This window comes from Scardinius erythrophthalmus, assembly GCF_964197995.2.
Source record: "Scardinius erythrophthalmus genome assembly, chromosome: 24".
NCBI lineage: Eukaryota > Metazoa > Chordata > Actinopteri > Cypriniformes > Leuciscidae > Scardinius > Scardinius erythrophthalmus.
This window is the reverse complement of record NC_138244.1, coordinates 8,008,253-8,029,190: the sequence shown is the minus strand read 5'-3', so window position 1 is coordinate 8,029,190 and position 20,938 is coordinate 8,008,253. Positions and strand designations below refer to the sequence as shown.

Here is a 20,938-nt window from a genome sequence, read left to right as displayed (position 1 = left end):
GACTGCTTATGTGCTGCTAAATCACTACTCACAAGCATCAAATCATTCCTTTCTGGATTTGGACATATTAGCATGCATGTTGTTTTACAAAACGTTAAAATGCTGAAACAAATTGTCAACTATACACGGGAAAAAATACTGCAGCCTACAGTTATTTATTAAAATATAATTAATGAAATATATTTAGCTTTTTTACTGTAATGACAATAATGATAATGTTTGTTATCATCATCATCATCATCATCACATCCAATGGGCATGTTTCCAGTTATCTGAAACTGCCACCTGTTCTTTTTTTTTTTTCTTTTTTTTTTTTTTTTAAATAACATTTTAATCCCATTTTCTCAAGGAAGAATACATCACTTATAAACAGAACAGGGCATTTAGGTTAATAAATGTACCTTTCAATGTTTAAATGCCTTCTTCATACCATTCTGTGAGGTAAGATATATAGCTTTTGGGGTTTTCACATCATGGTTATGTTGGTCTGTGGCCTCAGATTTCCTTAAACAATGTCCAATCAGTACCTTTTATTTGCTCAATAATATATATGAATATATATATGAATATATATATTCATATATATATATATATATATATATATATATATATATATATATATATATATGAATATATATATACAGTGATATGCATAAGTTTAGACACCCATGCTAAAGTTGACTAAAAAGAGGAATAAAAAATCATCTTTTGGAAATTGAACTTAATGCCTTAATTTAAAAAATAGGAAAAATCCAACCTTTAAAGACACCAATTTTCTTTGTGAATGAATAATGTATCATAAATAAATAAATGTTCTTCCTTAAAATACAGGGTGCATAAGTTTGGACACCCCTATGTTAAATTCCCATAGAGGCAGGCAGATTTTTATTTTTAAGTATTTTTATTTTATTTTATTTTTAGGATACTATGCATCCTGATAAAGTTTCCTTGGCCTTTGGAATTAAAATAGCCCCACATCATCACATAGCCTTCACCATACCTAGAGATTGGCATGGAGTACTTTCCATAAGATCATCTCTCAATGCAAATCAAACCAGCTATTAGGCTAACTGAAATAAAACCATGCCAATCTCTAGGTATGGTGAATGCTATGTGATGATGTGGGGCTATTTTAATTCCAAAGGCCAAGGGAACTTTATCAGGATGCATAGTATCCTAAAAAAATAAATTAAAAAAAATACTTAAAAATAAAAATCTGCCTGCCTCTATGGGAATTTAACATAGTGGTGTCCAAACTTATGCACCCTGTATTTTAAGGAAGAACATTTATTTATTTACGATACATTATTCATTCACAAAGAAAATTGGTGTCCTTAAAGGTTGGATTTTTCCTAATTTTTTAAATTAAGGCATTAAGTTCAGTTTCCAAAAGATGATTTTTTATTCCTCTTTTTAGTCAACTTTAGTATGGGTGTCTAAACTTATGCATAGCACTGTATATATATATATATATATATATATATATATATATGTTCTTGACATGTTTTGTGAGATTCACCCTAACATGTCTGTATCTGCATCTGAACACCAAAGACCTCTTAGATTTAATTGATAGTGTCGTGGAATAATGAAATCTTTCCCTCTTTTTCAAAAAATCTCTCGAAAGAAGTTCCAGATGCTAAAAATATTAGACTTTATTTGACAAAAAGACGAGATGCCAGTTGATCACTCCATTACAAACTCTAATTCTTATTCCATTTCTGTACCAATAAGTGTGCATTAACCAGTTATGTTTGTTTGCCAGTTAATCATCAAACCTTCTAACAACATCTTAATTGTGGCATCTTGCCAGCTCAATTTTAAAACAATTGTTTATGTTTATTTTAACATATTTAAAATAAAATAAAATTTTATCTCATTTATCAAAAAAGTGTACATTACATGTAAACAGAATAGAACACTTTGATTAATGGTTGGATGATTGAAGGTTTTTTTTATCGTGTTTTTCTATTGCTGAGATATAAGATACACAGAAACCGTCAAAATTTCCCATATAGGCTGTGTGGCCTATGTATACTATAATATTTAAACCAAGATATCAGCAAGAATCCACACAGATGAGAAATAGGCAGAACAGAAGGTCTACATGAGGGTGTGTGTTAACTGCTCTTTAATCGAGTCCCTGCACATCTGTGTCCACTCTGTATACCGACTGAAATAGAAGGGGAGTGAAGTTTGGCAAACAGCTCTGTCATTTAAATGATAAAAATACCAGTAGAGCTGGGAGGGGTCACCGCTGTAAGCACAGGCGGCACAGTCCAACATTACAGAGACGCATGAGAACTAAACCACAGCACCCCTTCAGTCTCCCTGAAACACACACTCCAAATAATTCATGTTAACCTGCTCTTCATAACCAATTCACTTCCCTGATGAAAAGAAAACAGCTAGAAACCAGCCATGATCTTCATTCATACCCAGGCCAAGCTGGTTTCAGTTGGTTTAAAGATGGCGTCTGAAAAGTGACCAAAACCCCTCTAAAACCAGCAAAAAGACAAGCCTGACCAGACTGGAAGACCAGCAAATCAGCTTAGTGGGAGCCTTTTTTGGTAATAAAATAAATGTTTTGTTGTTTATGATTATTTTTTTAAACTTAAATTACACATATTTTGCACTATTTATGGCTGTCACCAACCTCATCATAGTTTTATTACTTAACATGATAATTAGCACAATATAGGCCTACATGTGAGTTATTAAATAGAACCGGATCAAAATAATTATTTGTTCAAATATCACTTACGTGCAGCAGCCACATTTAACATCGCTAGACGAAATTTCGCGGGCGGAAGCAGTCAATGGTCACGCGAATTCATCGCTGCTTAGTCTTTTGTGCGAGGTGTTTATTATTTATTCGCTTCACTATTGAAATTGGATCTTTTTTGCCGTCGAAATTTCGCTAAAATATCGCGTTGCTTGGCGAAATTTCGCGGGCGAAATCCAGTCATTGGTAACGCTAATTTGCAACGCTGCTTGATTTCAAAGCGACGTGCTGTGCGTTATATCCACTGATCTATATAGAATGACATTATATAGATCAGTGGTTATATCGCTACACGATTGACAATGGACCTTTTTTTTGTCGTCGAAACATCGCTAATGTACTTATTTAATCTCACTGTTGATAGAAATCTGTTCAAGGAGACGCATGTGGAAAAATACTGAGGACATTAAATATTTTATTAAATACAGTTGAGCCAGATTAACTTCATAAAATAGAATAGTTGGATAGATATACAGTACATTGACATTTATTATGAAAAACAAATAAAAATGATAATAAATTCATCACACAGCCCAAAAAAAAAAAAAAAAAACATGCTGATAAAGTGAGAACTTGAACTGTCCAGAAGGTTCGCAGGAGCTTTTGGTGGTGGGATTGCTTGAGTCGCTCGGTCTACCTGCTGAAGAGCTTCATGAAACTCTGAAATCCATCTTCACCGAAGAAATCAAATGCTCCCTCTGAGCTTCCCAGATGAACCAGGAGCAGGACCAGCAGACCCAGCAACAGCAGTGGAATCAAGAGATTCCATCCCGATGCCAGAATGTTGTACCACTTCGCCTTGTCTGAGCATTCCTGTGCTGCACGCAAGTCGCCCAAGGTCTTCTGATCTCGAGCCTGAACACACAAACACAGAGAACGGAAATGAGAGTCTCGGACAGTCGTGTTTTAGCACATGAACTCAAATCAAGGTTCTAAAGTGGTTCCTTGCATTAGGTCATTCTCAGCTCTCTTAAAAATAAAGGTCCTTTATTGCCATCGATGGTTCTTTAACATTTATGAAACTTTACAGTTCACAAAAAGGTGTTTTTGGAAAGGTAAGATTAGATTAAAATGTTATTCACACTAAGAAAAAAATGTTACCTTTAAAAACTGAAAGGTTCTTTGAGGAACCCAAAATAGTTTTCTATGGCATCAGTTTTCTTTGGATATTGAAAAAAGTTCTGGATGTTGCATTATCGGTTCTTCAGATTTTGGTTTAAAGCACCAGTAGATAATCTTTTTCTAAACTAGAGGTTCTTATATGGCACGGGGCTGTAAAACCATTTTTGGTTCCAATTAAGAACTTTGATGGTCCACCATGTGACATCCAGTAATATTTCTGAAGAAGTTAAAGCCACACAAAAGACATTTGGTGTTGGAGCTCACCTTGATGGAGTAGATCAGAGCCATGAATCCCAAGCAGCAGAAGTTGACATAAAGAGTGTTACAGAGTGACCAGACCAGGTAGTCGTTAGGTGGCTTCTTGCCCGCTTGGCTCATGTTGACCACCGTGGAGCCGCCAGCCTTACGGCCGGACTTGCAGTTAGTGAGCGGAGTGCAGTCGTTCACGTAGCTGTATGTGGCGTTATCCATCCTCGGAGGTCAGGGGTCAAAACTCCTGGAAGAATCTGAAGAGGAATTACTGAGGAGAAAGATCAGGACACTACTTATACAGCACTGCATATGGGTGGAGTCAGAGAGAGAGAGAAAGGTCATTCATTATGTGGTTGTTGCTAGAGAGAACAGGGCAGGGTGCTGCTTCTATACATGTATCCATTTCAAGTAAATCTCTAGGTTTGTTAAAAAACGCACAATTAAAACTATAAGGCTATTTTTTACAATTCTAAATATGCATTTAAATAAAAATTTAAAATGCAAAAAAATAGACATTTTTTAAAAAAAATAGACTTATTTTTACTATTTTTAAAATGTTAACTAACTAGATTTCTGAATCATTCCCATTTTTCAGGGTTATTTAAGAGCCTTACATTCATTTCTGACTCTACTAGGTTTTTAGGGGGTAGAAATGGGGATGGGACGCGAGCATCCTCATTGGAACACCAAAGCGCTTATGTTTAGGAAGCATGTGTGCTGCAAGATAAACTTTTTTTTTTATCATCATTCAAGTGATGTTTATTTTGGTCAGCACACTGTTACAAACTCCCAGGATCTGGGGATCCTGTGCAAGGAAGTGGCGCCTCTTACTGGAAGAGCAAGGCATTTAAAGGTGAAGCTCACTCAAAAATGTAGTCATTTACTGAAAGTATGGAACCTTTAAAAAAAGGCATTATTTTTCTTTCATCAAATATTGTGCAGTTCCAAAATTCCAAATAAAAATGTAAGAAATCATAATATGAATCATGCAATATTTTGAGTCTTCCAAAGCCATACAGACAATATTTCTGTGGGATGAACAAGCTGAAATGAATACATTTATACATATATTACATTTTGCTCTCCAAATCTCACGCTTGCAAGAATAAAATTTAAAAGGTATGACAAAGATGAAGATTCAGGCTTTGGAAAATTAGTATGTAGTGAAAAGAAAACACACAACCGAGATTTCAAATGAATCCACAACTCAGTCATAGAGATCAAATATTCTTATTTATTAATTACAAAAACATTAATAAAGCCGTTAGATTCGTGTTAACACAACTGAATTATATTCAGTTAAGGCAAAAGGGACGGAAAGGGATCATTTCTCCTATTCAGCTTTAAACTGCATCAATACCAAAGCTTCCAGTTTCTCCAGTCTTACAGAGAGCAAAAAATAAATCTAAAGCATCAAAGTTGTCAAAGTAATCTCAGATTATTTGTCTATTCTACACTTTCAAAGACAATCAAAATGCAGAAATACACTGAAAGAGGCTGATTAAGTTTGGATTAGTTCAATGCTCTAGCGTGTGCATTAAAGGCCCCCATTTGGTTTAATGGCATAAATCATGATTATGAAATCAGTGGAGCATTTGCAAATACCACTTTTATGATGTCTGTATTTCAACAGCACACAAGGAATGAGTTAAGCATCATGACTCTAAATCACACTCTATAAGAGAATGAAAGTGTGTGTGTGTGTGTGTAGAGGGGCGGCACTTTTCAATCACATCTTAGAGGCTGCAGCCACAGCAGACGCTCCACCGCGACTATAAACATGAATAGTGTTCTGGAGAGACAAAGACAGAAAATAATGATATAAACACCAGCGTTACTTAAATATTGTTGAGATACTATTATAGGTTTTTTTTGTAAACAGTTTTTATGTGAATTTTTTTTCGTTTTCAATGTAATATTAGTTGAATTTTTATATAGTTTTATATAGTTTATTCATTTTTATTTCAGTTTTTGTTTCAGTTATTTTAGTACATCAAACTAGTTTTTTCTATTTCATTTTAGTTAGCATTTATTTTATTTCAAATAAAAAAAATGAATGGTTTTAGGTATACACCCAGATACAGTCTAAAAGGACACAGATGAATGTGTGTGAGACTGATCGAATGTTTTCTACCTTCTTCCCTTCAGCGTTGTGTTTTTCCAGGAGAGCCTGAACACGAGTCCCATAATCGGGGTGAACGGACATCAGGTTTTGCACCTGCAAAATCACAAAAAACATCTGAATTATATGGAATCAAACTGTTTTTTTTAGGCATGTTCCCCAATAGCTGCTAATGAGAAGTTTGAATAATTTGCATGAGATTAAAATCATACCATGCGTTTCTGAATAAACAGTTGAGCTCCTTTCATATGACCGGCCATATTCTGACACAGGCGTTCTCGCTCGGCTTCGTTCAGCACCTCGGTGAAGAACGTGCGCACCTGTGGAAAGGATCAGAGCGGGAAATATTAGAACTCGCGGATGGCTGGATTATCCGTACACAGATCGCTAACACACCTGGGTCACATTGTCATCATCCGCGCTGTTGTATCGGCCAACATCAGGAGACACCTGACACTTCGACTCCATGAAGCACGGCTGGGTATCAGGAGCACTGAAGCTGTTGGGGAAGTAGTTCGGCGCACCCCCTACAGGACCGGACAGAAACTGCTTAACTTCTGCTTAATTGCTGCTTACTTTCAATACAGATTTCAATGTGCCACAATAAATGCTTCACAGCATTTGGGCCACATACCCCGATCCATCATTCCAGACAGATGTTGCGTTGTTAATCTGAGTCACTTTTAAGAGACTAATACCATCTCTTACCCAAAACCAAACCCAGTATGACACACGAAGTTTTTTCTGCTATGCATCTAACTCACCCTGGTTGTCGTACATGCACATGGGGCCGTCTCTCTGGTAGTTTGCCACACGGGTGCGGTAGGGGCAGTTGACGGGCAGTTGGAGGTAATTAGCTCCGAGACGATGCCGATGCGTGTCTGGGTAGGAGAAAAGACGCCCCTGTGGCGAAAGAATTGAGTAATTACAGCATTTAGTCAATCTAGTGATTCTTGTAATTAGTCATTGTTGCTTTAATCCAAAGTAATCTACAGGACGCTTATTACAAGGATCCAGAGCTTAAGTGCCTTGCTCAAGAACAAAATAGTGAACAAGCATCTTTTGTGCCTGTGCAAACACACCTGTGAAATGGGTCTAGGTGTGTTGCTTGTGAATTAGTAAAAAAAAGTACCTGCAACATCTTGTCTGGACTGGCCTCAATGCCGGGCGGCATGTTACTGGGATCGAACGCCAGCTGCTCAACCTCAGCGAAATAGTTCACAGGGTTTCGGTTCAACACAAGGCGTCCCACAGGAATCAGAGGGAATTCCTTATGGGACCAGACCTGAGAGATGAAGATCCAGACATCAGGATGGACACATTAGCATCTAAATGAGATTATAATAATGCACAGATTTGTGTAGTCTAAATAGGAGGGCCTTTGAATATTGTCTTGGACAAAGGGGGGGACTTAGAGTCAGAAAGGTTGAGACCCACTGGTGCATTCTGGGGTGAGAGTACCTTAGTCAGATCAAAAGGATTCCACTTCCAGTTCTCCGCCTGCTCAAAGGTCATGACCTGGATGTAGAAGGTCCAGGATGGGAAGTTGCCGTTGGAGATGGCGTTGTACAGATCTCTAGTGGAGTAATCTGGGTCAGAGGATGCAAGACGATCCGCCTCTTCAACGGTCAAATTCTTAATGCCCTGATCAGTCTGAAAGACAACAAGTGACAGGGTTTCTTAACTAGGTGACATCATAACATCAATTGATAAATCACTACTACTACTACTACTACTACTACTACTACTACTACATGGGACCCTTGTGCCCCCTTCATGTTTAGGGGCGTGAAAATGTAAGTAGATGTCCCTACTACTACTACTACTACATGGGACCCTTGTGCCCCCTTCATGTTTAGGGGCGTGAAAATGTAAGTAGATGTCCCTACGTTAACAGACCGGCATGCATCTAACAAATTCATCCAAGAACATGCAACAATGAAATATTGCAACAATATTGGCGCCAACTTAACATACTTTTGAAAATCTAGCGTTTAGTTGACCCTAATAACTCATTGTCACAGTTGTAAACATGATGACTTTCTTTGTCCATGAGGGGGTTTGGCTTTTGTTTCTAGGTGGACTATTAAAGGACGCGACACACAGGTCTTCCAGAAATCCTGTAGAACTCAACCAATCAACCAATCAGATGACGACTTTGAAACTGTCAAAGTGTTTCGCATTTTGTGTGACGTTCAGCCAATGGTCCGTGGGTGAGACGTCGGAGACTAATGTGACCTTACATTCATTCTCAAGGTCTAACAAACATATTGAATGCATTTCCTTCCCCATTAATGGTATGAAATAAATATCGATATCAAATGATATGGAGAAATATTTTTGACCATTATCACTTAGCCCTAATTAAACATTAAATTTGTCCTTATTGGCTGTGGTTTTGTCACTTCAAGCTGCAGATTTTACACAAACAAACATTAAGTACCTTATAGTGGAACTTGCAGTACACCGGCTCCCCCTGAGCATTGACCAGTTTGAAAGTGTGCGATCCGTATCCGTTCATATGACGGTGGCCATCCGGAATCCCCCGATCGCTGAAGAGGAAAGACACCTGCGCATACACGTAAATCAGCATGAGCGAGACTTTCTGCATTAACGCGAGAACACAAAAGTGACCGGCTTCTGCTGCCGTACCTGGTGCAACGATTCAGGACGCAAACCCCAGAAATCCCAAACCATATCCGGGTCCTTCAAGTGAGTCTGCGGATTTCGTTTCTGAGAGTGGATGAAGGACGGAAACTACAAGCACAGTGAACACACATATTCTGTTAATATCTGGATAAAGCACTTAACACAGTCCGTGTGTGGATCGTGTCTCTCACCAGAAGCGCATCCCTGATAAAGAAGATCGGGGTGTTGTTTCCAGTAAGATCCCAGTTGCCCTCATCGGTGTAGAACTTCACTGCAAAGCCTCGAGGATCTCGGACGGTGTCTGCCGACCCAGACTCACCAGCTACAAAGATACAAATACATTTATCAAGGGACAAAGGTAGTAATTTTTACTTTGAGTAGGCAAGAGAGTGTGCCTTATGTTTATCACATCGTTTCTGCATGTGCTCTTTACCCTGTTACAAAACCATTTGGCTCCATTTCAGAGAACTGAGTGTCTGTTTCGACACTGTTTCCTGGCATTCCTAATCCCGACATAACAAATCGATACATACAGAGTCCAGGCACCACTAGAACCATTATAACATCCATACAGAAACGTACCCACAGTGGAAAAGCGAACAGCGATGGGTGTCGTCTTTCCCACATGCTCGAACACTTTGGCTTTACAATAGCGTGTGATGTCATGGGTCACTTCGAAGTAGCCAAATGCTCCTGCAAAGAGACAGAGAAAAGATTTAGTTTTAAGTTCATATTATCTTTCCAATAACATACAAGCTCTAAAGCGTCCTGATATCGCCTATCCAATCAGAGCACAGCTCTTATGAGCCAATCAAATTTCAGCACAGTCATGTCATTTCAGCCTCTAAAGGTTTAGGGTCAGCAAGATTTTATTCTTAAATGAATACTTAAACTGAAGACTGGAGTAATGATGCGGAAAATGCAGCTTTTCATCACAGGAATAAATGACATATTACTGTATATTTACTGCACAGAAACACAAAATTTACGTTTCTGTTCACACTCACCTGCTCCTTTAGCGTGCACGACTCTCTCTGGTATCCTCTCTCGGTCAAAGTGGGCCATTTCATCAGCAAACACCACGTCCTGGACCAGCAGGGGCCCACGCGGACCCGCCGTCATTGAGTTTACCTTGTCCCCAATCGGGACTCCGGCTCCAGTGGTCAGGACATCCGGCCGCTGAGAAAAAAACAAAACAAAATGAGACAGAATAGCAAAACTGGATCTAATTAAAATAACATCCAAACAAACCAAAAAATTTTAGTTATTAAACTCAAATAACATGTATTTTATGATTATTTAACAGTCAATGCTTTCAAATCAATATTTGTCATATTTAGATATTAATCTATTTATGAAATAGTACAGTGTAAACCATGTAAACATTTCACTAAACTTCTAAAATTCTGTTTAGTTACCAAATGTTTTGACCATCACAATACAGTTACACCTAAAATGATTCACAGACTGAGTTTATACAAAGCATATGTTATCCTGCTTCATGTCCCTGCATGTCTGGACAGAATGTTCAAAATTTCTTATTTTCATGAGCATACAAATGTTCTTATTTATTATTCTATTTATTTTAAACTATTGTACTATTGAGACAATAACAAGTTTGCAGTAATGCAAAGATGCCCTTACTTAATCTGGTAAAAAATATTATTTTAATTCGAAAACACTGCATTTAGTTGTTGTTGCTAGTTTGAGTTGAGAAATACACATTTCAGCATTATCCCTAATCTGTGTGCAATTTCCTTGAGAACCAAGCAAGTTGACTCATGAAACCATTTGTTTATTATATCGCAATCGCAAGACATTTTCCCCAAATCGTGCAGCCCTAGATATTAATAAATATTAATCTATTTTTATACTTTGAATACATATGATGTGTGCCAATGAACTAAACGAGTTTTATAAAACTATACTGGCAAAATAAATAGTATTTTATAGGCATTTGGCCTGAAAATGGTGATTAAATAACCATAACAGATATTTATTTACTTATCTGGCTAAAGTTCAACAGTCGCAGATTCGCAGAAGTAGAGTGTGTCCTCGTTAAATAAATAAAAAAGGAAAGGGGCATATATCAAAGTCCCTTTAAGGCTGTATATAAAGTATACGTATGTACATAAATATATTAAATAACATTATTCGATAAAATATAAATAATTAAAACTATATAACATATAAAGGCTTTTGCCTTCAAAAAAATAACAGGCGTTCTCTAATGTTATTCGTTGAGCAAGGTGTCATTCATGTTATTGACCAATCGCGTAAGAGAGGAGTGGGATGGGGCGGGGGCTTGAACCTCTTCCGTTAAAGTATGTCGTTGACCCACTTGAACTACGAAAACATTTGACCTGAAATTATATAATAAACCTTATCTTTGTGTGCGCAATTTTGTGCAAACAACATATCATGCAATAAGACCGCAGGGGATGTTATTTTAAATACTCACACCAGCATCTGACTAGTGTTTTATGCAATTAAATAAAAAAAATAAAAAAAAAATAAGACCTTATCTACTGCATGCATGCATGACATGTGACACATATCTTAAATTCATGATTAAAACGCTCTGATGTTTGTGCCTATGCATTATTTTTCACTGCAGTCATGACAAGTATCTCTCTTTCAGATTTAAGTATAAAATAGTTTTAGAGTAAAGTCAATTTTAAAGCAACGCAACAATTCAGTGTTCTATAGAGACGTTTTGCACATCAAAACACGAAGATATAATCAAATCCCTTTTCGTGTTTATTCATTACAGCCTTGCGACCTTTGGCACAATTTCTCAATGCACAATAACCCATTTAAAAAACGCTGAAACCCCAATTAAATCCACAAATCTGAAGTTATTTTTAACATAACACAATATTCAATCAATAAATTCTGCAGCAGACCTGAGAGCCGCGGCCCTCCTTCCACAGTTTCATCTGATCCGTCGCCTTTTCTCTGTCTGCCATTATTCAGGTCTTGATGACACAAAACGCGATACAAAACTTTGTGGATCCAAACACCGAACTCGGGGTCTGTCAAAACGTTTGGTAATTATTAAGGCTGGCAATGGTCTGCTCTTTGTACTTGAACTTCATGGACCCTTATGTGATCTTATTTGTCTCCACCCATTGAAACGTAGCATCTAAATGGGCGGGGCTATGTTTTCCGAAAGTTGCCTCTTATTGGCCAAGCACGATGGGTCTACATTCTACTTTTCTAACACATATTAATTAACTCTCCAGTGTGTATTTAAGTTCAATGTCTATTAAATATTATCGGTGTTAATATTCAGATGAAATATATTCCCTAGACCGAAGCTTAATCTGCAAACTAAGTGGTCACGGGAAATACGTTACTTTTTTCAGCGCTGATCATGATGGACCAATCATAATGGCACAAAAGGTCATCGATATCTCATTAGCAGATTTTTTCTAATGCTCGAAAATATGGTCCCGTCAAAATAATAAATAAAGTGCGGAAATACAGTTTACAGTCACCATACTTTCAGTGTATGTGTTATATACGTATATAAAAGAAAAAAGGGAAACATCCCTTTTTTTAGGATACTGTATTTTAAAGATAATTTTGTAAAATACAAATAAGCTTTACATATCTTTATTGGAAAAGGTTTAAACATGTTTTGCATGCTCGTTCAATGAACCCTAAACAATTATGACACATGCACCTATGGAAAAGTCCTTAATACTTTAAATACATTAAAAAGACCTTTCTACGGACTCTGAAGAACACCAGGTAAAAGATTCCCTGATCTCCTGCGTGAACATAGTCCTGGAGACATGAGGACTGAAGAAGTGACCAGAGCAATAAACCACAATGTCGGTTGTACAAGGGTTATACATGCATTTGTGCTGTATTATGTAAGCATAATCAGTAGTAGATGGCATCAGATTCTATATTTACATGTATTGTAGATTAGCAGTGTCCAAATGTAGACTAGGATTTGTGGACAATTTGATAAGATCTACTGGATGAAAAGTTACTAAAGCTATTGAGTGTACACCTCAACTACCTTTTTTGTAAAGCTGTTCTGTGTTTAAAAGGTTCAGAAATTAAGTAGTCATTCTTTATTTAATGGTATACACTGACTCTTACATGATATAGATATGACTTTTAATTTGAATAATTGTTAAAAACACTGTGCTCCTTAATCGTGTTTAGAACAAATGACTAAAATTATCAGTTTACAGTTCACAATTTTACCCTGTAAGCATCATTTACAGTCACAAGTTCAGAAAAAAAAAATCTAAATCAAAAAAGCACAGATGCCTTTCATAACCTCTGATGACAGTTGGATTCATATGGTCTTTGAATACAATGCTGGTATGATAATCAAATATGATAATCTGGTATGATATAAAATGTTTAAAAAATATTTTACAGACCAGTTATATATTCAAAAAAAAATATGTTGCTGTTACTTACATTAGACATCCCCCTGTGTTTGAAACATCAAGATACAGAGACCAGCTGGTTTGATCTGTATCTGTCACAAGCAAACACTGGGACTCAGGCACTAGAATTTCAGAAAAGTGCAAATATATACAAATGCAGTCATGGATAAAACTCTTTTTTCCCTTTATTCAATTTTTTCCAGAACTTTTCGAACCTCTTCAGGGTTGTACCCCCAAGGTCCGAAGCCACCCTGTTAGGAAGAATGAAAATGCATGTGAAAATCCTTCCATACTGTGGACTTCCTGATGAATATATTTAGACATTGGCACTCAAAAATGCAACAAAAGCAAAAGAACAGACCCAAGCGACTATAAAACCCTTTTGCCCCATGCTGTTCAGCTCATTACAAACCTTTCACCTCTATGAACTCATGAAATATCTTACTGCAAGAGGAAGAGTGTGTGTGTGTAAAGCCTCAGTCCAAGGTTAATATATTCTAAAGGTTTCTCTCACAACTGCTCTCACGAGAGCTGTTATGAAGCTTTGGAGGTATTTCCTGTACTGTGCAGTTTGAAGTTTCTCTGCATTGCAAAACGCTCACCTGATAGATAACTTTCCCACTCTGAATGACATAGAGCCGCTCAGGCAGGGCTCCGTATTTGCTGGCAGTGATGTTGGTCATCTCGTCCACGACCACAGGGCAGAGAGGGTCTTCTTTGACCAGGGTCTGGGCCGCAGCCAGTCTCTCCTCTAAGTTTTTGTGCACGCTGATATCGACGTTGTTTACAAAGGCCCAACCATCTATGAAAAAAGCATTTTGATTATTGCATAACATTTTTCTCTGGATTCTCTACATGTGAATGACCCAGCAGTGAATCTGGGCAGAGGTTGCATCAACCCAATTTGTTAATGTTACATCAAGAATACAGCAAATTTATCGAAATATTATTGTCATTACCAGTTGCATGCGCCTCAGCAAGGTAAACAACAAGGAAATCTGCCACATCACTGAAGTCCTTGACAAGCTGTTTAAACTCATCAAGTTTGTAGAGAAACGGGGGTCATGTGCAACTTCCAAAACTCAGAACCAGTGGACGGTTACCTGTGAAGAAGACAAATGAACTGATTGCATCAGTACTAAGGCTCTATTACAATAATAGTAATAATAAATATTAATAAATAATATTGGAACAGAACCTTAGGAGGGCTGAGCAGTCAGTTTAATTGTTCCAATAAATAAACACATAATTAAATAAATCGATGGTTGGAACAGAACCTTAGCACTGAGCAGTCAGATAAAAAATAAAAAAAAAAAATCGAAAATAATAATAATAACTATTATTACAAACAAATAGATATTAGTGTAATAGAATAAATCAGTAATTTATAGAATTTATTGACTGTACCTTTAAGAAAACGATAAATGCTCGTTTTCTGTCCGTCCAGAGTAAATAAAGCTGTGTCTGGAGCAGCGAACCCCTCAAAAGCTTCCAGGCCCAGCGAGCACCTGATCACCGAGAGCACGGTTTTAATGAACGCCAGAGAAAAGTAAGACGGACCCCAGTCGTCGTATTTGAATTTAGGATTTTGAGTCATCGTAGACTTCTCTCCCATTTTTAGATGGATTTTTTTCATCAGTCCCGGGGAAATGATTGACATTAGTTTCAAAAGGGATAGTTGCACGGTCGCAAACAATATCATGGCTACAGCTGAAACATAAACACAAATTTTTCTCAACGCGTATCCCACGGTGGTCTCCATTGTGAGAGCGATTTATTAGTCCACGCGTCGTGGTGTCAACATGAACGAAAACGACGTTTCAAACTTTTGCTTTGTTGTTGGATATGCAGCCTGCAGACAGGGGCGGGGCTGCACTTGTCGCCCCGCCCCACACCTACTCTGATTGGCTCAATCGTCCTTCAAAGGCATCCATGATAGAAAATGTGTTCGTTCGTTGTTGGAGTAGGAAGGATGTCATATGGAAAAAACTGGAAAAGCTGTGCAATTTCACAAAGCCTTCATTATAATGCACAGAATAAGAAAAAAGAAAAAAAGTTTAGTCTGTAACTCGCAATGTCTCTGAAATTATTGTTTTGGTAAATTAATAAGGTCTTTAGGCGAACGCACTGACGACCCCACAACATCCACAGCAGGAGGGTAAGGTCCTCAGGAAGGTATAGTAATGAATTATGAATTAGGCTAAATTATTTATTTATCATTTTGATTATTATTTTATATCACGATAGTATGAGAAAGGAAGTGAAATATATATATATATATATATATATATATATATATATATATATATATATATATATAGATAGATATAGCATAGTAGAATAGAATAGAATAGAATAGAATAGAATAGAATAGAATAGAATAGAATGAGGCATTTATATATATATATATAGCTATATATTTGATTCATGTTATACTATGTCATCTGTATAGTGGACACCAGGGCTGTTTGTTTAAAAAATAAAAAGACTTGAAATTGCTTGTCTAAACAAAAACAATGTTTTTTTTTTTTTTTTTTCATTAACCAATCAATTTTTAGGTTTGAGGATTTTTTCAACCAAACTTCTCATTCTCAACTATGTTATGAAATATATACTGTATCTAATTTGCATATTAATGTGTACTCAGGCCAAAAGATAATGAAAAAATAAGTGTAATAATGGGAGTAATAATTGTCTACATTTTCATGAAAATATCTAATATTTCATAGGAATATGAATATAGGCCACTGACTCTTTCCCTCCCAAAATGCCTGATAAACATCCAAGGTGTCCTCTGCAGTGGACATGTATAAAATCAATGCTGTTTTGTAACAGAAATCATATTTTGATTAGACACTCCATAACATTTTCCTGAGATGTTGATTTATGACAAACAATTTGAAAATGAGACAGATTTAAATGATAATTTCAAAGTATTTTCCATAAGAGTGCTAAATTTGATCAATAATTTCAGTCAGTCATCTCTGAAAAGCCCTGAATAGCTCTTTACAGGACATCCAGATTTATAACTGTGACATGTTGTATGGTGTCAGAGAAAATATAATGTCCACTACAGAGGACTAAAGTATATTCCTGAGTTTATATATGGATAGGCCTTTATAAAAAGCTCCAATGTTAGTTTCTAAAAAATGGATAGCAATGCGACCCTTAAAAAACATTTGGCTAAATAACAAAAATATCATTTTCAGATTGTCGAAGATATTAAACTCGCACGCGCAATTTTTTCGCTTGCAATATAGGTAGCCTATTTGCTCGCTAAATAGGCCTCCATTAATTTATTATTACGCAGATTATCTAAAGATAGAGTTCATCCACAAAGTAAAATGATGTCATCCTTTTCATCCTCATATTGTTCCAAACTTTCCTACTTCTGTGGAACACAAAAGTAGATGTTAGGGATATACAGTTTTCTTTGTAGAAGTAACACACATTCTATTGACTATACTCTTCAGTGTATGCATGCATATATGTTTATGTGCTATTTGTGTTTTGATTTGTGTGACACTCTTATCGTAAGTAATGTTGAGCATGCATGCCATGCATCCCTCAGAAACCGGGCTCTGTTGTATTGGACTAGGGTGGTCACCCTGTTTGGATGATGCTACAGTGGCGTGGGATTGCGTGGGCTGACACAGTTAACCGCTAACTCCAGCTTATGATTATACAAATTTGACTTATATTAGTAATCATACCTTGTCACGAAAGAGACTCAGAGGGTTTGATCATGATAAGTTTTTTTAAGTATTTAGATCTATTCCAGCATTGAGCAGATGACAGCCTGTCGATCGCGTGAATGAAGATCTTATCACTGCAACGCGATTTACTGATGCATAAACAGTGTTGAACGACTTTGAGAGAAAGATTATCTGTCTGGACTTGAACAATTACACATCAGAAATTCACATAACCCACTGGTTCTCCAGAGGCTCGGATGAAGGAGCTAAAAAAATATTTTTGTGTTCATTTGTAGTTAACGTTACATCCAAACACTGAGCAACTGCCATGCTTCGTTCGCTCGTCTGCAAGCCACGATGTCTCTCGAGGAAAAAACAATATCGCGCTGGATCTAGATAACACAGTGTAAATTATCGTTAATAAAATCACTACTTGCCGCTTGCGGGAATATAACGTTAGTTGAAATTGCCCCCTTCGTCCGTTTGAGACGCCGAGAGAAGCCTGGCTGCTTGATATTGTTCCAGGTTAGAAAAACAGTCCGCGGTGAAATGGGCAGAGCAACTAACAACTTCGAATTAAACTGTAGCGGTATCCGATTATAGATAGATTATAGATAGATTATAGATAGATCTGCCATTTTCTCTATGATCCTCGCTTGTTTCTTCACCTGCAGAACTTCTGATGATTCGGCTGTGCAGTTTCGCCTGGCACTGAGCATGGGCTGGCTTATGCAAATTTTTAGAGGCGTACATATTAATGATCCCAACTGTTGCGTCACAGTTGGTGTTATGTGGAGATTCGCCTGTTTTACAGGGGTGTTTTTCAAAAACGAGATTTAAATAAGAAAGAGAAAACTATGGTGTTTGAGACTCACTGTATGTCATGTCCATGTACTGAACTCTTGTTATTTAACTATGCCAAGATAAATTCAATTTCACATTCTAGGGCACCTTTAAGATGTTTGCCTGACAAATTCAAACCAAATGTTTCTCGGATGTGTCTCAGCATTTATGAGACTTGGTTCCACAACTCTCCCCCGTCCAGAGTGAATAATTTCAATGCCTATCTATCAGATGCATTTGACAGAAGGGAACACTAACGTTTTAGATGTGCCTATTTGAGCATCATATTTACATTGCTGGAAAGGAATGAAATGAGACTTTTGTGAAATGTTTGGAAGCATGAAGTGTGTTGCGTGATCTTGTTGACATGTTTCAGAAAACTTGTTTGAGATATCATCTTACTCGTTTCACATAGGAAATATATTTTTTTAAATGTTTGACTTTTTTTTTTAGCATTGATTATATGATTGTGCATTCATTTGTGATAGTATGTAGTGAGCATAGGCTGTAACTTGAAGACAAAATTTCATCCATTAAAAGAAAGTAATTGATCAGGTGCTCGTTTCATTTCAACTGCAGTGGCAGAATATGCTTGATTGTACAGAAAATTATGTTATGTGGCAGAAAATGTACAAATATTTATTTAACCCTATACCTATAGGTAAAGTCTTTTTTATATTTTTTTCTGAAGATGCCTTTTCTTTTCCCCCAATTATTCTTGCACAGATTTTTTTAGAAGGAAAGTAGTGCTGCAGTTCATTTTCAGGGCTCAATTAAGGATTTTCTACTTCAGCAGGCCAGTAGTCGGATTCATACGTACTCTATATATAATTCTCTTTACAGATAGCAGATCATTTATCAGGATTCTAATTTACAGTAATAGCTAAAAATATGCAGTTTTTTCACCATATGTATTCGCTTTCTAGTAAAAGTCATGAGCCTTACCAATTTGTAATCAAGAACATAACAAAAGTTGATTGCATGCCACGTCACAGATTTTTTGCTTGAACCCGTATATGGCATAAGGTAAAAAATTATGCTGTTTTCATTTTTTTCAACCCATTTAGGTTTATGCTTTCAAGACAGTTTCAGTTAATTATTTAACTGTTTTGTATGGGGCGCCGTTTGTAAAGAGGCTCACGCTGAAAATAACAGCAACATTTTGTCACATTTAGCTTCAAACAATGTTTAAAAAACTGGTATGAATTTTTGACGGTCACTTTTTACCACATTTACAATAATATTTGTCAACTTAGAGATGTTTTAAATAGTTAAATCTACATATTAAATGTTACACCTAAATGTTAAATGTTAAATCTAAATGCTAAATCTAAATCTAAATGTTAAATCTAAATCTAAATGTTAAATATAAATATGAATCTAAATGTTAAATCTAAATGTTAAATGTTAAATCTAAATGTTAAATCTAAATATTAAATCTAAATCTAAATGTTAAATCTAAATGTTAAATCTAAATCTAAATGTTAAATCTAAATGTTAAATCTAAATGTTAAATCTAAATCTAAATCTAAATGTTGAATCTAAATCTAAATGTTAAATCTAAATCTAAATGTTGAATCTAAATCTAAATGTTAAATCTAAATCTAAATGTTGAATCTAAATGTTTGGGTTGAAACTAAATATTTAACTAATATGCAAATTCAAAATGCCGGTAACAGGAAGTGCCAAAATAAAAGCTCGAGGTGGTCAGTGTGTGTTTATAGCATGGTTTATAGTGTCAAATAACGAATAAAAACCATCTCATCCGAGGAAATGGACTCTTGGACATAGATTATCGTGATAATAACTACCTAAAATAATAAACACGTTTGGAGAAACTGTATTTGAAGAGTTGGCTAGTGTCACTTTTATGAAAAGTGCGGGACTTATGACCTGTAGCCATAATAGCCAGCCACTAGGGGGCTCACTTTGACTGAATGTCATGTCATTACTCTCATCACGATACTCTACAGTTTCTCCAAACGTGTTTATTATTTTAGGAAGTTATTATCGTTATATTATAGTTATTATTATGAGATGGTTTTTATTCATTATTTGACACTATAAACCATGCTATAAACACACACTGACCACCTCGAGCTTTTATTTTGCCACTTCCGGCATTTTGAATTTGCATATTAGTTAAATATTTAGTTTCACCCAAAACATTTAGATTCAACATTTAGATTTAGATTCAACATTTAGATTTAGATTTAACATTTATATTTAACATTTAGATTTAGATTTAACATTTATATTTAACATTTAGATTTAGATTTAATATTTAGATTTAACATTTAGATTTAGATTTAACATTTAACATTTAGATTTAACATTTAGATTTAGATTTAATATTTAGATTTAACATTTAGATTTAGATTTAACATTTAGATTTAACATTTAGATTTAGATTTAATATTTAGATTTAACATTTAGATTTAGATTTAACATTTAACATTTAGATTTAACATTTAGATTTAGATTTAACATTTAGATTTAACATTTAGATTTAGATTTAACATTTAGATTTAGATTTAGCATTTAGATTTAATATTTAACATTTAGGTGTAACATTTAATATTTAGATTTAACTATTTAAAATATCTCTAAGTTGACAAATATTATTGTAAATGTGGTAAAAAGTGACCATCAAAAATTCATACCAGTTTTTTTAACATTGTTTGAAGCTAAATGTGACAAAATGTTGCTGTTATTTTCAGCGTGAGCCGCTTTACAAACGGCGCCCCATAGTTTTGTAGCTAAGCAGTTTGAAGCTATTGCCATTTCAAGAAAACCTGGTATCAAGCAAGGTAAAATTACCTGGGCGATGCCTTTATTACAGCAGCATTCATGTTGTACAATTAGTTATTAGTTCTGGTCAAAAGTCGTGGCCATGCAACCAGTGAGTTGGCAAGGCTTCACACATGTAGCCTACACGATGAACATCCTAAGAACGCAGCACTAGTCCGATGGGACAGAATCTTTCTATCTAACATGGCTAATTAACTTTTTGTCTCCTGGAAAAGCCAGTTACTGATTTGTGGTACATTGGTAA

The 20,938-nt window shown here is 35.9% G+C and overlaps 3 protein-coding genes across 3 annotated transcripts; all 3 read right to left on the bottom strand.

The window, feature by feature from the left end:
• Positions 1-3,173: 3,173 nt before the first annotated feature.
• ifitm5 (interferon induced transmembrane protein 5) lies at positions 3,174-5,380 on the bottom strand. The gene is made up of 2 exons (XM_081355699.1): positions 4,172-5,380; positions 3,174-3,640 (listed from the first exon to the last, which is right to left on the bottom strand). The coding sequence occupies exons 1-2, from the start codon at positions 4,376-4,378 to the stop codon at positions 3,419-3,421; spliced, it is 429 nt and encodes a 142-aa protein (XP_081211825.1). The 5' UTR covers positions 4,379-5,380; the 3' UTR covers positions 3,174-3,418.
• On the bottom strand, positions 4,900-12,112 carry cat (catalase). The gene is made up of 13 exons (XM_081355698.1): positions 11,837-12,112; positions 9,938-10,109; positions 9,513-9,623; positions 9,122-9,252; positions 8,934-9,038; positions 8,725-8,850; positions 7,743-7,934; positions 7,414-7,566; positions 7,046-7,184; positions 6,678-6,808; positions 6,494-6,601; positions 6,294-6,377; positions 4,900-5,951 (listed from the first exon to the last, which is right to left on the bottom strand). The coding sequence occupies exons 1-13, from the start codon at positions 11,897-11,899 to the stop codon at positions 5,889-5,891; spliced, it is 1,578 nt and encodes a 525-aa protein (XP_081211824.1). The 5' UTR covers positions 11,900-12,112; the 3' UTR covers positions 4,900-5,888.
• Positions 12,113-12,492: 380 nt separating this feature from the next.
• Positions 12,493-15,260, bottom strand: LOC308684409 (type I iodothyronine deiodinase-like). The gene is made up of 4 exons (XM_081355611.1): positions 14,753-15,260; positions 14,305-14,448; positions 13,948-14,147; positions 12,493-13,596 (listed from the first exon to the last, which is right to left on the bottom strand). Exons 1-4 carry the CDS (start codon positions 15,105-15,107, stop codon positions 13,531-13,533), a joined length of 765 nt encoding a protein of 254 aa, XP_081211737.1. The 5' UTR covers positions 15,108-15,260; the 3' UTR covers positions 12,493-13,530.
• Positions 15,261-20,938: the final 5,678 nt, after the last annotated feature.

Bases quoted from the DNA above. Each gene is read 5' to 3' on its own strand.
- ifitm5 (XM_081355699.1), bottom strand. From the start codon at position 4,378: ATGGATAACGCCACATACAGCTACGTGAACGACTGCACTCCGCTCACT. The intron at 3,641-4,171 runs GTGAGCTCCAAC...TTGTGTGTTCAG, and splicing joins CTCTGATCTACTCCATCAAG to GCTCGAGATCAGAAGACCTT.
- cat (XM_081355698.1), bottom strand. From the start codon at position 11,899: ATGGCAGACAGAGAAAAGGCGACGGATCAGATGAAACTGTGGAAGGAG. The intron at 9,039-9,121 runs GTGAGAGACACG...CTGTGCTTGTAG, and splicing joins TTATCAGGGATGCGCTTCTG to TTTCCGTCCTTCATCCACTC. The intron at 7,185-7,413 runs GTACTTTTTTTT...CTTTCGCCACAG, and splicing joins GTCCAGACAAGATGTTGCAG to GGGCGTCTTTTCTCCTACCC.